Raw genomic sequence first — 17186 nt, 5'->3', positions numbered from 1 at the left:
TGTTCAACCCCTGGGGCACCATGGTGTTGAACCTTATGATAAATTTGGACTCTAGTTTCCTGAGCTCCTGAAGTCTATTTCCACCTCTTATGTTAGGAGGGACACAATCAATAACGGCAAATTTCACGAGATTCGCATTGCTTTTGTGATGTTCATAAAAATGCCGGGCTACTGGATACGTTTTTTCATTCTTTCCGATAGCTCTCAAATGTTCTAATACACGCTTTTTGCCTTTGTGAATGGTACTGCCAATGTAGTATTTAGAACACGGACATTTCAAGGTGTAGATGGCATATTCAGTATTGCAATTCAGATGTTTCTGTATAATCCACGGATTTTCATTACTGCTAAATTTGAGTGATTTAACACTGTTGCTAAATTTGCAGGCCTTGCATTGGTTGCATGTAAAGAAACCTTTTACAGCATTGGGTTTTTTGGGAGTGGATATCATGTTGCTGCATAATTGGTCACGAAGTGACCTGGGTTTACGGAATGTTAAAGATGGATGTTCCCCTATACATTCCCTTAGGTCATTGTCAGTTTTGAGAACTTCCCAAAATTTACTCAGGCTTTTTTTCACTTCCCACGCATGAATACTGTAGGTGGTAATGAATCTTACTGTGTTTTCAGATTTAGTCTGAGATTCTGGAGCTTTGGGAAATAACAAATCTTGCCGGTTAAGAGTTTCTACTCTAGAAATGGCTTCTTTTACAACCTTGGGGCTATAACCTCGTGACAGGAATCTCTCCTTCATGATTTCTTTCTCTTGTTCAAACTTATCAGCTGTGCTACAGTTTCTACGTGCTCGTAGTAGCTCTCCATAAGGTATGCTGTTGATTAAGTTGCGGGGATGGCAACTTCCTGCGTGAAGCAAGCTATTGCCAGCCGTAGCTTTCCTGAACAGCGAGCTAACAATGCTATTATCGGCTACCTCTAATTTGAGGTCCAGGAATTCCATGGTGTCCTTGCTAATCTGATGTGTGAATTGAAGATTCAACTGGTTGTTGTTGAGATTTTGTACAAATTCCGTAGCTTGTGTAGCAGTGCCACTCCACACACAAAAAATGTCGTCTATATAGCGTAGACAGAGGACGGCGTGGTCTTTGAATAGCCTGATGTTATGGACTACCTGCTCCTCCCACCAGCCCAGGTAAATTCCTGCAAAGCTGGGGGCAAAGCAGGTTCCCATCGCCGTCCCCTGTGTCTGCCTAAAGATAGTATTGTCGAAAAGGAAAAAATTGTTACTCAAGCACAATTCTATCATCTTGAGTAGCATCTCGGTGTGTTGGAGAAAACATAGCGGTCTTTTGGTGAAAAACTGTCTGCAGGCTTCTAGACCTAGATTTTGCGGAATGCTAGTGTACAGACTACAAACATCTAGGTCCAGCATTAAGTAATTGGGAGACCACTCTATATCATTAATTTGGCGCAAGAAATCACTAGTGTCAAGAACAAATGATGGAAGTGACTGTACCAACGGTTGTAGAAAATGGTCTACATACTTGGAAGTATTTTCCAGTGCACTACCACAGGAGGACACAATCGGTCTCCCCGGTGGCCTAAGTGCGTTTTTGTGTAGCTTAGGAAGTAAGTACAAAACTGGAAGTTTGGGATATTTACAAGCCAGATATGCAAATTCATCATTACTCAATATACTGTTGTCTCTCCATTCGGTAATTTGATTACTAACATACAGCATTGCCTGATCATATTCAGTTCTAGTGCTTTGACAATATCTATTAGTATCAGATAACTGTGCAAGTCCCTCTTGTTTATACATTTCAAGAGGCCAGATAACAACATTGCCCCCTTTATCACTTTGTTTGATAACAAATTCATGATTGGAATCTAATCCGATCAAAGCTTTATATTGTTTTGCAGTTAAATTGTTTCTGGTCGAATTCTTATGTGATTTGAGTTTCTTAAACTCTTTGATCATACCTTTCTCAAAACAATTAATTGCTTCACAATTCACTTGGGGTAAAAACACTGATTTAGGTTTGAATGGTTTGGGAGCCATCAGATCCGTTGTTAAATCACTGTTGGCTACATTCAAGGCTGGGTCCACATTTAACCCACCCACTTCAGCTAATTCATGGACAGTGTGTAATGTCTCAATGTCTCCTATTAGTAGGCCTGCGTGATCACTTGCTTGTTCCCCAATATGTTTGTCCGGTTTATGTGAAAACCACTTTTTAAGTTTCAATTCCCGTATATAGTGGAACAAATCAATTCTTGATTCTGTATAATTAAAATTGGAAGTCGGACAAAATGATAATCCTAACATTAGTACCTCCAATTCATCTTCACTCAAAATGTAATTAGAAAGATTTACCACTGTTTTGGTCTTCATGTTTTCTTGGCAAATTTGCCCCTTGTTCTCGTTCCCACTGGGCTGTTTGTTGGCATGGAGTAATTTGGCTTTTTGCCTCCTCTTCCTCCTCTTCCACACCCTCTTGCCGGGCTGGCGCTGCTGGCCATAGCGCTTGACCTCTCTTTTGCCAGCAGCTCGTACTCCCTTAAAAAACGTGCTTTTAGTATTTCAGCATCGTTACCATGTTCTTCATGTCTGGCTTCCATATCACATTGCATGATTTGTTCTGTCAAAGGGGATATTTCATTAGTAGAGGCTGAAGATTCCATAGCCCCTGCTGTTGCCAGTGGTGTTCCCTCCTTGGATTTCATTTGTGTGGTTTGCTCCTTTCTCAATTTTTCAAATTTCTTGCCAAAAGTTAAAATCTGGCCATTTTTATAGTCTATTTCGTCTCTTTCAAATTTAGACAACTTTTTCATTTTGATTTCTTCCTCTAGTTTTTCCAATCGTTTGTTCATTTTATCCATCTCAGTACTGAATTCTTCGTCACTCAGTAATTCTTTTAGTTTGGCAATCAATTCTTCACTTTCTTGTGTTAGTTTAATACTCTCTTTTTCAGCAGATTTGATTAGTAGTTTCAACATGTTCAATGAACAAATGTGATTGTTTTCCATCCATGCCGATATTAATTCAGGATCAGGTTGTTGAAGCGTGGGAGTTATAAAAATACGCAAGCCCCGCGGAATTCGATTGCTTTCTACATAATGCTGGAGTGCTGTGGCTACCCACCACTTGGACTGTTCTTTTTTGAGCACTCTCCATAGCGTGTCCCACAGCTTCCTCTTGTCTTTTACACTATTGCTGGCGGTTCTAATAGTGTCTGCACCATCCTCGATACGAGTGGTTTTGTCGAACAATTTTGATGCGGCTTCCTTCCGCTTGGTGTTTCTTGTATCTGCCATTATTAATTTACGACCGGTATACCAGATCATAATAACCCGATGTTGTCCGGGCTGCAAGTGCTCCCCGCGTTATTGGTTAGTGATCACCAATACGCTGATCCGATTACCACGAGCAGGCTCACCACTTGATTGAAGTTCCCGCGGCGTTTGGTAACGGTTCACCGGCAGGCACCGAAAGGATGAATGCAGCTCCCTGCTCCTCCTCCTCTCGGCTCACCTCGCGTTCCGATTACACAATCCTTGACTTGTTATCGGAACGCGAGGTGAGCCGAGAGGAGGAGGAGCAGGGAGCTGCATTCATCCTTTCGGTGCCTGCCGGTGAACCGTTACCAAACGCCGCGGGAACTTCAATCAAGTGGTGAGCCTGCTCGTGGTAATCGGATCAGCGTATTGGTGATCACTAACCAATAATGCGGGGAGCACTTGCAGCCCGGACAACATCGGGTTATTACGATCTGGTATACCGGTCGTAAATTAATAATAGCAGATACAAGAAACACCAAGCAGAAGGAAGCCGCATCAAAATTGTTCGACAAAACCACTCGTATCGAGGATGGCGCAGACACTATTAGAACCGCCAGCAATAGTGTAAAAGACAAGAGGAAGCTGTGGGACACGCTATGGAGAGTGCTAAAAAAAGAACAGTCCAAGTGGTGGGAAGCCACAGCACTCCAGCATTATGTAGAAAGCAATCGAATTCCGCGGGGCTTGCGTATTTTTATAACTCCCACGCTTCAACAACCTGATCCTGAATTAATATCGGCATGGATGGAAAACAATCACATTTGTTCATTGAACATGTTGAAACTACTAATCAAATCTGCTGAAAAAGAGAGTATTAAACTAACACAAGAAAGTGAAGAATTGATTGCCAAACTAAAAGAATTACTGAGTGACGAAGAATTCAGTACTGAGATGGATAAAATGAACAAACGATTGGAAAAACTAGAGGAAGATATCAAAATGAAAAAGTTGTCTAAATTTGAAAGAGACGAAATAGACTATAAAAATGGCCAGATTTTAACTTTTGGCAAGAAATTTGAAAAATTGAGAAAGGAGCAAACCACACAAATGAAATCCAATGAGGGAACACCACTGGCAACAGCAGGGGCTATGGAATCTTCAGCCTCTACTAATGAAATATCCCCTTTGACAGAACAAATCATGCAATGTGATATGGAAGCCAGACATGAAGAAAATGGTAACGATGCTGAAATACTAAAAGCACGTTTTTAAGGGAGTGCGAGCTGCTGGCAAAAGAGAGGTCAAGCGCTATGGCCAGCAGCGCCAGCCCGGCAAGAGGGCGTGGAAGAGGAGGAAGAGGAGGCAAAAAGCCAAATTACTCCATGCCAACAGACAGCCCAGTGGGAACGAGAACAAGGGGCAAATTTGCCAAGAAAACATGAAGACCAAAACAGTGGTAAATCTTTCTAATTACATTTTGAGTGAAGATGAATTGGAGGTACTAATGTTAGGATTATCATTTTGTCCGACTTCCAATTTTAATTATACAGAATCAAGAATTGATTTGTTCCACTATATACGGAAATTGAAACTTAAAAAGTGGTTTTCACATAAACCGGACAAACGTATTGGGGAACAAGCAAGTGATCACGCAGGCCTACTAATAGGAGACATTGAGACATTACACACTGTCCATGAATTAGCTGAAGTGGGTGGGTTAAATGTGGACCCAGCCTTGAATGTAGCCAACAGTGATTTAATAACGGATCTGATGGCTCCCACACCATTCAAACCTAAATCAGTGTTTTTACCCCAAGTGAATTGTGAAGCAATTAATTGTTTTGAGAAAGGTATGATCAAAGAGTTTAAGAAACTCAAATCACATAAGAATTCGACCAGAAACAATTTAACTGCAAAACAATATAAAGCTTTGATCGGATTAGAATCCAATCATGAATTTGTTATCAAACAAAGTGATAAAGGGGGCAATGTTGTTATCTGGCCTCTTGAAATGTATAAACAAGAGGGACTTGCACAGTTATCTGATACTAATAGATATTGTCAAACCACTAGAACTGAATATGATCAGGCAATGCTGTATGTTAGTAATCAAATTACCGAATGGAGAGACAACAGTATATTGAGTAATGATGAATTTGCATATCTGGCTTGTAAATATCCCAAACTTCCAGTTTTGTACTTACTTCCTAAGGTACACAAAAACGCACTTAGGCCACCGGGGAGAGCGATTGTGTCCTCCTGTGGTAGTGCACTGGAAAATACTTCCAAGTATGTAGACCATTTTCTACAACCGTTGGTACAATCAGTTCCATCATTTGTTCTTGACACTAGTGATTTCTTGCGCCAAATTAATGATATAGAGTGGTCTCCCAATTACTTAATGCTGGGCCCAGATGTTTGTAGTCTGTACACTAGCATTCCGCAAAATCTAGGTCTAGAAGCCTGCAGACAGTTTTTCACCAAAAGACTGCTATGTTTTCTTCAACACACCGAGATGCTACTCAAGATGATAGAATTGTGCTTGAGTAACAATTTTTTCCTTTTCGACAATACTATCTTTAGGCAGACACAGGGGACGGCGATGGGAACCTGCTTTGCCCCCAGCTTTGCAGGAATTTACCTGGGCTGGTGGGAGGAGCAGGTAGTCCATAACATCAGGCTATTCAAAGACCACGCCGTCCTCTGGCTACGCTATATAGACGACATTTTTTGTGTGTGGAGTGGCACAGCTACACAAGCTACGGAATTTGTACAAAATCTCAACAACAACCAGTTGAATCTTCAATTCACACATCAGATTAGCAAGGACACCATGGAATTCCTGGACCTCAAATTAGAGGTAGCCGATAATAGCATTGTTAGCTCGCTGTTCAGGATAGCTACGGCTGGCAATAGCTTGCTTCACGCAGGAAGTTGCCATCCCCGCAACTTAATCAACAGCATACCTTATGGAGAGCTACTACGAGCACGTAGAAACTGTAGCACAGCTGATAAGTTTGAACAAGAGAAAGAAATCATGAAGGAGAGATTCCTGTCACGAGGTTATAGCCCCAAGGTTGTAAAAGAAGCCATTTCTAGAGTAGAAACTCTTAACCGGCAAGATTTGTTATTTCCCAAAGCTCCAGAATCTCAGACTAAATCTGAAAACACAGTAAGATTCATTACCACCTACAGTATTCATGCGTGGGAAGTGAAAGAAAGCCTGAGTAAATTTTGGGAAGTTCTCAAAACTGACAATGACCTAAGGGAATGTATAGGGGAACATCCATCTTTAACATTCCGTAAACCCAGGTCACTTCGTGACCAATTATGCAGCAACATGATATCCACTCCCAAAAAACCCAATGCTGTAAAAGGTTTCTTTACATGCAACCAATGCAAGGCCTGCCAATTTAGCAACAGTGTTAAATCACTCAAATTTAGCAGTAATGAAAATCCGTGGATTATACAGAAACATCTGAATTGCAATACTGAATATGCCATCTACACCTTGAAATGTCCGTGTTCTAAATACTACATTGGCAGTACCATTCACAAAGGCAAAAAGCGTGTATTCGAACATTTGAGAGCTATCGGAAAGAATGACAAAACTTATCCAGTAGCCCGGCATTTTCATGAACATCACAAAAGCAATGCGAATCTCGTGAAATTTGCCGTTATTGATTGTGTCCCTCCTAACATAAGAGGTGGAAATAGACTTCAGGAGCTCAGGAAACTAGAGTCCAAATTTATCATAAGGTTCAACACCATGGTGCCCCAGGGGTTGAACATGGACGAGGAATTGTCAGTACACTTACATTGAAGCAATAAGTTTTGTCATGATAATGTTGCTGCCCTAATACCTTCTGCATGTTGTTTTAGAATTTTGTGTGTTTTGCTCTTCATGATACAGTTTTTTTGATTATGAAGATTTTAATAGATTGCCTTTACCATTGTCTATAGGTGTTACGAGTACTCACCAAATACTGACTGAGAAGAATTCCGTTGGCACTGAACTGAGCACCTGCCCACATGGGCTTGATTCATGATTGACTTATTCGCGTAATGAACTTTATCAATAGCACTGAGTTCTTAACCAAATAATTCTGGCCCACTGGGGCAATATTTTCTCCTCTATACTCATTTGTGCACCATTAATTTGTCAGCCCACTAGGGCAGTACTGTTTTTCCACCCATATGTTATGTTAGGCGCACGCTTGCCGCTATGACCCTTTACATGATGACTGGGCAATTTTCAGCAACCAGCATCCGGGTGATCATGTAGCGCAGTGGGCTGGTTCACCCCGAGCATTACTCTTTTGAGGTTAAGGGTTCGCATCCTCTATCAGCAAGGTTGCTCATATTTTCTTTGAAATACTATATTATTTTCATTGAATGACAATATGTTGCTGGTGCAAATCGTTACGTTATTATTGAAATTATTATCACTGAACTTAGTGCTGTAAAATGTATATTATTTCCTGATGCATAGGATTCACGTCATTACGTCAGGCGAAGGTCACTAAAACTTACAAACAGTCACAAAAGGTGTTTTAATATGAGCGAAAATTATGCTTTTTTGAGTCACCACGACCAATGTGTATATATAGTCACTTTCTATGTTAACACCATTTGAAAATTGTGTAATGGCGAAGTATTTTGTTTATGTTCTTATCACGTGACATATTTTTTTACTTTATTATTAACACTGTTATGCACAAAATTTGCCCGTGATGAAGGAGTAGGCTTACTCCGAAACGCGTAGGACGTTGCATCTGCATTAAACTGCACCATTTACTGAGGCCACGGCTCCCGTGTTGTTCTTTCTGATATCACTAGAAGGAGGACGCTGGTGGAGTGTGTTGAATATATATAGATATATATATATATATATATAGATATATATATATATCAGCAACAGTCCTGAGCTACTATATCCTTTAGTAGATAATCAATCAGGTACAGACCACAAACGTGCCAGGTAATCTTCTTAGTGCTTTATTTCTCCATAGTCAACATGACGCGTTTCGGCTGCGTCGCCACAGCCTTCATAACATTATTTTTTTTATATTTATATTATATATAGGGAGATAGATAGATACATAGATAGATAGATACATACATACATACATACATAATACATACATACATAGATGAATAAAGCCATACCACCAAAGTCCCCAGGGATCATGGAGCACTCTTGGGTTCACAGAAATCCAATGTATTGATCAAATTTCACAGGTAGATGCATTTCAACATGTCTTTCTTAATTCCATTACAGATGAGTGGTTTACAATTGTCAGTTTTTATATCCATTGATCACTCCCATTTTGTTAACTGTCCTTCAGTAGGTATGTTACAGCTGCATTGTGAACAAGTCCCACAATACACTTCACTGGGTACAGTACATCCAGATTTTAATCAGTATGTGATAAAACTGCCTGTGAAATTTGATCAATAAAATGGATTTATGTGAACCAGAGAGTGCTCCATATTTCCTGGGGACTTTGATGGTATTTCATGCTAAATCTTTTAGGTTAGCAAAATCCACATTGACCCATTTGTTTTGCAGTTTGTGTTCAGTTATTACTTTGGTCTCACTTTGGATGACTTCCAGGAGGTGACTTTTGGTATGATCGCTACATTTTGTAAAGGAACTGATTTAGATATGCTAGGACAGGTTACTCCATCACAACAGTGATAGATATCCCCATCTGCTAAAATTTAGGAGCGAGTTAGGCGGGGAAAAAGACTGCTGCCTCTGACAAGCTCAAGGAGCCCGTTGGGATGGCAGTCATATTCCTAATCTTTAAAATGGGGCTGTGTCTGTGCAGGCAACACCGTAGTGATTAGGATATCTCTTTGCAACTGCCTGTTGATGGCGGTCCCACCATCATGAACAGGAAGCTAGAAAGGGACTTTGGGGGCCCCTAGCAGGGCCCCCGTGGTCCAGGGGTCTCATGTGGTGCCCTTCAAACATTCATGCACCATGTGCCAGGCACCACATGGTGTCTGGCATACAGTGCATGAATGTTTGCAAACATGTCCTTTTCCATTGTGGCTTGTGCTGCAGCCCTATTACAGGCCACAGCACAAACCGCAATAGTAAAGGGCATGTTTCTCACCACCTACAGTTCAGTAGCATCGGAATATGTTACGCGGAACTGACGACTACTAGTCACACAGTTACCATCCCACAATGATGGTGGTCTGATGCTCGTCTGACTGCCATCATTATGAGGCCCAAAAAGTTCCAGATACACCCAGAATTTTTTATATTTGGTAGGAGAGGCAAGATTGGTGATTGATGTTATCAGAGTTGTGGTGTGCTTTAAAATCTAATGTTTCAATGCCATGGGAAAATATTATCTTAAAAGCATGCAAATCTGATTTGTTTGGAACACGTGCCATCATGAAAACACAAAGTACTGATATTTTCAACTAGCTATGCAACTGATTTAGAAATTCAACTTCATCATTGAATTTTATTTTTAAAACCTTTTAAAAATAGTTGTTTATTTATTTTCCTATCCAGTCCTAATTCAGAGATTCAATATTAGGACCTATTTACAAATTGTACTTATTTTAGTACTTTTTGTAGTATTCCAAATTGTACTACAAAGTGTTAGTCTTGCCTATATTAATATGCAGATTTCCGTACATATAAGTGTGGATTTTAGCTCTAAATATGGGCGGGACACAGGGGAGTGAGCTGGAAAAGGGACAGACGTAATACTAAAGAGGATGGGAGTATGGAGTAGTAAGAGGGGTTTAGGAAAGGCGAGGAAGTGGTTCAGGGAGGGACATCCCCCATCCACACAAAAGTAAGCCCAGTGAATTAATCTGGGGGTGGAGACATGTAACTTTCATTTTTGTAGCAAGCTTGCACTCGGTGCTTGTTCATATCGAAAGTAGTAAATTTACTACAAAGGGCCCGATTCTGATTTTGGTCGGAGGGGCTCCTGACGGCATCCATCAGGAGTGACTCCGTCTCGTACGCGCGATTTCTGATGTGAGAATAGCTACGCGCTCCAGCCAACTCGTACCCGTCTGCGATGCCGTCTAGATGACTCCAACTTCATCGACACGCACCGCGCAATGGGTCCGATTCCTGAGCGACCAAGTACGATGCGCGTGTCGAGCAGCCGGATCCACTCGGACCCTCTGACTCCAAAAAGCTCTGGGAAGCAGAATTTGGGGGTCCGTAGCAGGCACCCTTTCACCCGGGGCCCTACGACTCGATCACTGGGGGGGGTCCCAAGGGTCCCCTCTACACATGCATGCACAGTGCAGGCGGGCCCGAGGCGCACCCGCGACAGGGGGCACCCTTGTCCGAGACGTGCGTTTTTGTCAATTAGAGCCTATGTATGCAACGTACACCAGGCTCCAATAGACTTCAATGGGGTTTTGAGTCACTTGAGTTCATCAGCGCTGCAGGGCATAGTACTCTGTCGGTAAGAGCCCAGGAGCACAAGTCGGTCGGAAAGCTCTACAGGCGCGAGTCAGCTTAGGGCTTTCTTCGCAAGATCAAAATCAGGTCCAAAGAGTAAACTTACTCAAAAGTGTAACCAGCCTTTGTGACTCAGGCCCATTGTATTTAATATTGCATCCCTGTTATGGAGCAGCCAGCCTTGCTAGGGTATAAAAATGGCTTTGAGCGCTGGTGATTGTAAGAACTTTTTTAACATTAAGCTTTTACATGTCTTACTTTTAAATATCATGCACCCTGCCTTATGAGCAATAAGGTCTACTTATATATGACATCAATATTTAAAATGAAGATTTGGACTCTCAAAAAGGATTGTTTTGACAAGTTGAATTTGCAGTTTAAAACTGAACTGCAAGGTTACAAATGGTACGCCTGAAACCACGTTTGCACTGCCACTGAAGTGAATGGAACAATGGAAGCTGCAGTTCTGATTGACATTCAACATACTGGCCCTGATGCAATTTACACCATAAACTAGGGACGTACAGGTAAACTAAATATGAGAATTAAGAATTTCTTAATTGTATCAAGCTGAAAGAAGGAGTAAATGCACTTTATCCCGTGGTTAGCAAAGGTAAAGTTTTACAGTCAGCAAAATAATGTAGGGTGCAACAAAATATGATCAATCAGTGAAGACCACACAGAAAAGGCAATTTTCCTACACCTTTAACTTGGGAACTCTAAATACAGTACATCCATGTGACCTAACCAAACTATTTATATCAATGGAATATACAGAGACTTTGGATTTATGGTCAGAAAAGGGTTGTTTGACATTGAATGGAACATATTTTCATTTTTTCTGATTGGTGGTTAGTGGACATATAAAGGGTCTGTTTACTTTTGTCAATGTGTTTTGCAATTTATTTGCGATAAGACAAGAATCATTTACATGAGATGATCTTGAAAAACACGTGCTTATTAAAAATTAGTTTTTCAGAGCCCATGAAACTACAATTAACATGGCCATTTAATAATTTGTCTTGCTATACATTTTAAAACAGGTATATATAGGTTTGCACATTTCACCAAAAATAGTACATAATACATCGGTATTTTCTTAAGCCTAATGTTTTTTTTTCTTTTCTCACAGTAGAAATGTGCTCCTGTCAGCTGGTAATTACATGTCAAAATGTGTTAAAGGTAAGCAAAGAAAAGAACCTGTATCGGGTAATAATTTGACAGTGTTGAATTATGTAAAAGAATACTCTTGTTCTAGGAAACCATACTTCTTAAATATATGTCAAGAGGGAACAAACTACAGAGGAAACTGAGTGGAATTTAACACTTACATTAGCCTGGACTATGACCAAGTAGCGAGTTTTTTCTTCATAATTCAGTCTCCGCCTCAGCACCACCGCTCCAGACAATGTGAGAGGAATGTCAAAAGACATATTGGATGCCTGTGTAGGGTAAAACAAAATGCACAAAATAGTTCAGAGAATTTCTGATTAACTCGGTGTGATGTTTAAGTCCAATTATGTGTATATGCATATATGTAAAATAGAATTCAAACCTCCAGTAATACTAACATATGAAAAAAATTATTGCATTCAATGTGGATAGGGAATGGCATGAGAGCATGTACTAAATGCTATTGGGGGCATGGTTGAGTGAAAGATGGAAGCTTTCTTTTTATTCTGACCATGGGTAGGAATGAGCTGGAAATTTTCTTACCCTTAATCACATTAGATTTATTTTGTGACTGACCAATTCCTTGAGGGTGAGGGTTGAGGGTATACAAGTGATCTCTAGATATGATCTGTCTTGAATGCTCATCTTTTTTGGTATATCTCTGCCTTGTTTCTGTCTCCATGTTTTCCTGCCCACTTGCCTTTTTCTCTCTCTGCGTCTCTTTGTTCATAAGTCTGCTTTTACCTACATTCCTAGTCTATGAATCTTCAGTTCTCCTGCATTTTCTATAATTCTCTATACTCCCAATTCTGAATGTTTCTTATTCCTTTGGCTTAAAAAATTAACAACATCATTCCAGAAAGTACCTCACACCTACTCCATAGGTAATGCAAAAGCAGAGCATGAAGACCAGTAAACATTAATACCAGAAATGTTGAACTACTGTTCTGAGTTGTAGTTCTAGGGAAGACGTCTCAGGCCACGGCCATACCTAGAGGGGTGTTTCTTTGGGTTGTATGTCAAGATTTGGTAACAAAAATATTGTCTGACATAACTAGCCTTTACAAAAATATTCCCCATTTGGTAAAGATTTATTACTGCCAGCCAAATGGCAAAAATTCCACGTGTGGATAAAAACATAAATGTGGCGAAAATGTCAAAGATGGAATACAAGGAATACATTGTTGAAAACAAGGAGTTATGACTGCCAAAATGGCGCAATTAAGCTGTGCGATTGGTTTGGGGTGCGAGGACGCCCCTCCCTATGCAGTTCCTCACAAAGAAGCCATGCTTAGGATGTTCCTATCTTTGTAACATTTAAGGTCCTTAAGTCAAGTTATTTTCTAGAGACTGTTCATTAATTGAACTGCCCATTGTATTTCTGTATTAAATAAATGTCAACTCATCTCCTTAACTTCCTATGTACCCCTCTTTATTAATATATAGCAAAGTACATGTTTTCTAGATGTATCTGGTTTGATGTATCTTGTAGATTTAAAAGTGATTTAGTTTTCGTGAATCTATCGTTGTTAATGCAGCCCTATTATATCACATCTCACCAGACTAAGGGTCTGATTATGAGTTTGGCATTGCCGGAGTGGGGCGGCACACCACCGCCAGCTCCCGCACCACCAAACTTTACTGGCGCCCAATAGTTATCATGTTTTCACGTTGTTTGGCAGGGGTTCCCAAGGCGGGGCCTTAAAAAGGTCCTGTATTGGAAATGCCAAAGCAAGTTCCTGCACGGCATGGACAGTTAATTCCAGCCATGCAGAAACTGGGTGTGCATGCAGACAGGGGGCACACCATGTGCCCCACTGCATGCATCCTTATGGTCTGAGGCACCAGAGGGCCCTGTAAGACCCCATAGTTTCCTCACCACCAGAAGTTTCATGGTGTGAACACAGCCATGAGACTGCTGGCAGTGGGGAACCTTGCAATATGCTTGGCGTGCCGCAGAAGCCCTACCGGGTATATTGTGGCCTTACACTGCCGCTCCACAACCAGGGTTTGCAGATCCCTGGCGGTTGGGGCGTTCCCATGGCAGTCCAACTGCTGAAGTTGTAATTCAGTGGTCGAACCTCCGGGGCAGCAGTGACCGCCATTGCAAACTCATAATCTAGCCCTAAGTGTTTGCCTTTTTTGTCTTGAGTGATGTCATAGAGAGATGTGTTAGAGATTTTTGCACTTGCTTACAGAACAGACTCAATGTCAGTTTGTCTTTTGCTTTATACTTTGACTTTCTCTGCCTTTTAAATTGAGCAGAATATGCATTAGTTTGTTTACTTGTTTTATACTTAGGGGCACATTTATGAGAGCTTTTCGTCATGCTTATGTCACACAATGTGGTACATGCATTATGCAAACCCCCAAGTCATATTTATGAAGGCACACAAAGCCACTTTTTGTGTCTTTAAATGGCCTAAAAAATATGGAGTAATGCAACGCAGGGCAGATCGCTGTATTGCTTTACTCTGTGGCAGGAGGCATTCCATGGGTGTTGCAGTGGGTGTTCCCATGCACCTCCCATGGTTTCTGACATGTTCCCAGATTTACCAAGCCTTGTAAATCCCGGGCTTGAGGCAAAAAGATACGCCTCCCCAGGAGAGGCGCAACAAGGAGAAATACCTTTATTTTCCTTGTTACATCCAATTTCTATGTGTGCTACATAGAAAAAGGAAAAAGCCTCTTAGGATTATTTTTGTGCAGGTTATTTTCCTGCACAAAAACAATCCTGCCAACAACACAGGCACCCTAACACCATCATGCAAAAGTACCTGCATTAGCACTAGGTTGCTAAAACAGCACCAGTGCAAAGAAAAAGAACAGGAATGTGCCATATTTGATAAATAGTCCTGCCCTTTCCCTGTGACGCAGTGTAGCAAGTTCACTTGCTGGGCTGCCCTGCACCATAAAACATGTGAATATAGCCCTTAGTTTTTTTGTGCACTATTTGGAGTCAGACTCTTTGTAAGTGCCCTTGCTTCACTATACTTTGGTTCTGACTATTTGTATTATATTGTATGATAGCATTTATATAGCACTTTTTACCCGTATGTGGATCTGAAGCGCTTGTTTGCTTTAGAGATTGATCTTATGTTAATTTGCTTCAGTTTTTAATGTCCACTTATTATGACTGCTGCTTCTTCAAGATTTAACGTTTTGCCTTTTGTAATGAAATTACATTTGAATAAACCCTTATTGTTTTGACTGAGTTCTGGTCTTGTGGAGGTTTCATTTATTGGTATTGGCATTTATCTAATAAACACTCAGACAGTTCCATTCCTACAGCTCAACCTTCTTAATTGTTTTAGAGAGTCAACACCTCCATGCATTTTTATAATACGGAATGCGCACATGCCCTTCAATATACTTGTTCATGCTTTCCAGCTATGCTTCTGACTTACACATGGACCTGTGCTGTTCTGTGAAGTCTCCCACTGCTCCTTGGAATTGAAGTAAAACTTTATCAAATACCTACCACGGGGAACAGCATTTACAACGCGGGCATTACCATGCGCTGCCATTACTACGCTGCTTTTACAATGCAAGTCGTTTCAACGACTTGCGCTGGAGGGTGCTATTGGCAAAGGAATAGTTTAATTTTCTATTCCAACACCTTCCCTACTGTCAACGTGGGCTGGAGTTGGAATAGAAAATTAAACTATTCCACTATCCAGCCCTTACAGCGCAAGTCGTTGTAATGACTTGCGCTGTAATAACAGCGTTGTAATGGCACGCGTGGTAATAGCCCGCGTTGTAGTGACATACATCCCCTACCACCAGCTCTCTCTCTCTCCCTCTTGCTCTTTCCTGGCTTAGGAACAAGTAATCTGCACACTAGTAGCAGCCTAGTTCATTGTAACAGACACCGACTCTCTTGAGCAAATTAGTTGGGATCATAGGCTGTTACCTGCAGGTCTCCCTTTTGTGGCTTGAGCAGAAACTGCATTGACACACCAATCTATCTTACTGACATTGGAACTAATGTCCGTAGGTAACATAGATCACTACAACAATGTGCAACATGTTTTATCTTATTGAAATTTGAGCCTGTATTCTGCTAGTGTCATGGTTTTTGAAATGTACTGAAATTGGCCCTTTGTTCTATAATCTCTTTTTTCAAAAAAGGAATTTTAAGTTGTGCTTGCATATTTTCTGTCATGCTTGCATTCTCTATAAGAGCTCTCCAGTTTCTGTTGTAGCATGTGCTTAACCTGAGAATCTATTTTGTACCCCACTTTTCTCAAGTTCTTCTAGATAATGGCCTTCCGTGCTTGGATACATTTGAAGGACTTTAGAATGTTCAGAATATTACCCTCTTTTTTCTGGCACTCCTTAACCCTCCTGCCCCTGTCCACCTCACTAAGGTGTTCGTTGTACAATCTATATTTTAGTTGAGTGCACGACAGGAAGTGTCCGAGTCTCCCAGACTCACACAGTTGTTAATTTTTAAAAATAAAATAAGTACTGGGGCTCTCGTAAAGAGGCAGCTTGCACCAACCCATTTCTCCGGTTAGTGCCGCCTAAAACAGAATAAACTGCCAACCATGATAGTGGGGAGAGGCTGCGGGGTAATGGCCAGAGCTGCTGACTTTGGAGCTGGGGAGCCAGGTTCCAGTAGGGGCGTCGGCTCAATATCCTGTGATTCTGGGCAAATCACTTAATCTCTCTGTGCCTACCATAAATGAATGTGAATGTGTCCTTAACTGGGACTAATTAAGAGCACTGGTGTTGATGATTAAGTGCCGTGCTGAGCACCGGAAACCACCGGCTCAATTTAAGCACTGAAGTCACACCTCTTATGTCGCTCTAACAAAGATTATTATAGAAACAACAGTGGTCCCATGCAATATAGGATAAGGCACCCAAATGAATACAGACACAATGGATTCTGTATTTGGCTGACTTGTCCAGCCGGACAGAAGTCAGAATGTATTTACTTATAACAACAAATAAAGGGAGAATATCCTTCGACAGTCTCACGTTGTGGGGCACAAGCCTGTACCTCATTTAAACACAAACACTTTAGTACAGTCAAAGTGAAAAGAAGGGGAGAAAGGGCTTTTAGGCAATAAAGCTCAGGTTGTTCTACAAATCGCAATATGAAAAAATATTTTCAATTGCGCCTATACATCAACATTAGTACACTATATACACACTGTATAAGGCACATCAATTGGTCGACGGCGTTTCGGGGTTCAGGGTGGGTACGGTCACCCGATCTGCAGATCGTATTACCGAGCGGGAAGCGATACCGACTGACCCGGTACCCCTGCAACCTGCACGTGATCGGAACCCCGACTCTGCCTGGCCGGTCCTT

General features: G+C 41.2%; 1 protein-coding gene across 1 annotated transcript in view; it reads right to left on the bottom strand.

The window, feature by feature from the left end:
- PCDH15 (protocadherin related 15) overlaps nt 1-17186 on the bottom strand; it is a 2579312-nt gene that overhangs the window by 1638851 nt on the left and 923275 nt on the right. The window contains exon 7 of the mRNA XM_078642873.1: nt 12022-12132. Coding sequence (XP_078498999.1) covers nt 12022-12132 — 111 coding nt within the window. The remainder of the gene's footprint in view (nt 1-12021; nt 12133-17186) is intronic.

This window comes from Lissotriton helveticus, chromosome 5_1 (genome assembly GCF_964261635.1).
Source record: "Lissotriton helveticus chromosome 5_1, aLisHel1.1, whole genome shotgun sequence".
Taxonomy (NCBI): Eukaryota; Metazoa; Chordata; class Amphibia; order Caudata; family Salamandridae; genus Lissotriton; species Lissotriton helveticus.
The sequence above is the reverse complement of the archived record's forward strand: the minus strand, read 5'-3'. Positions and strand labels throughout refer to the sequence as shown.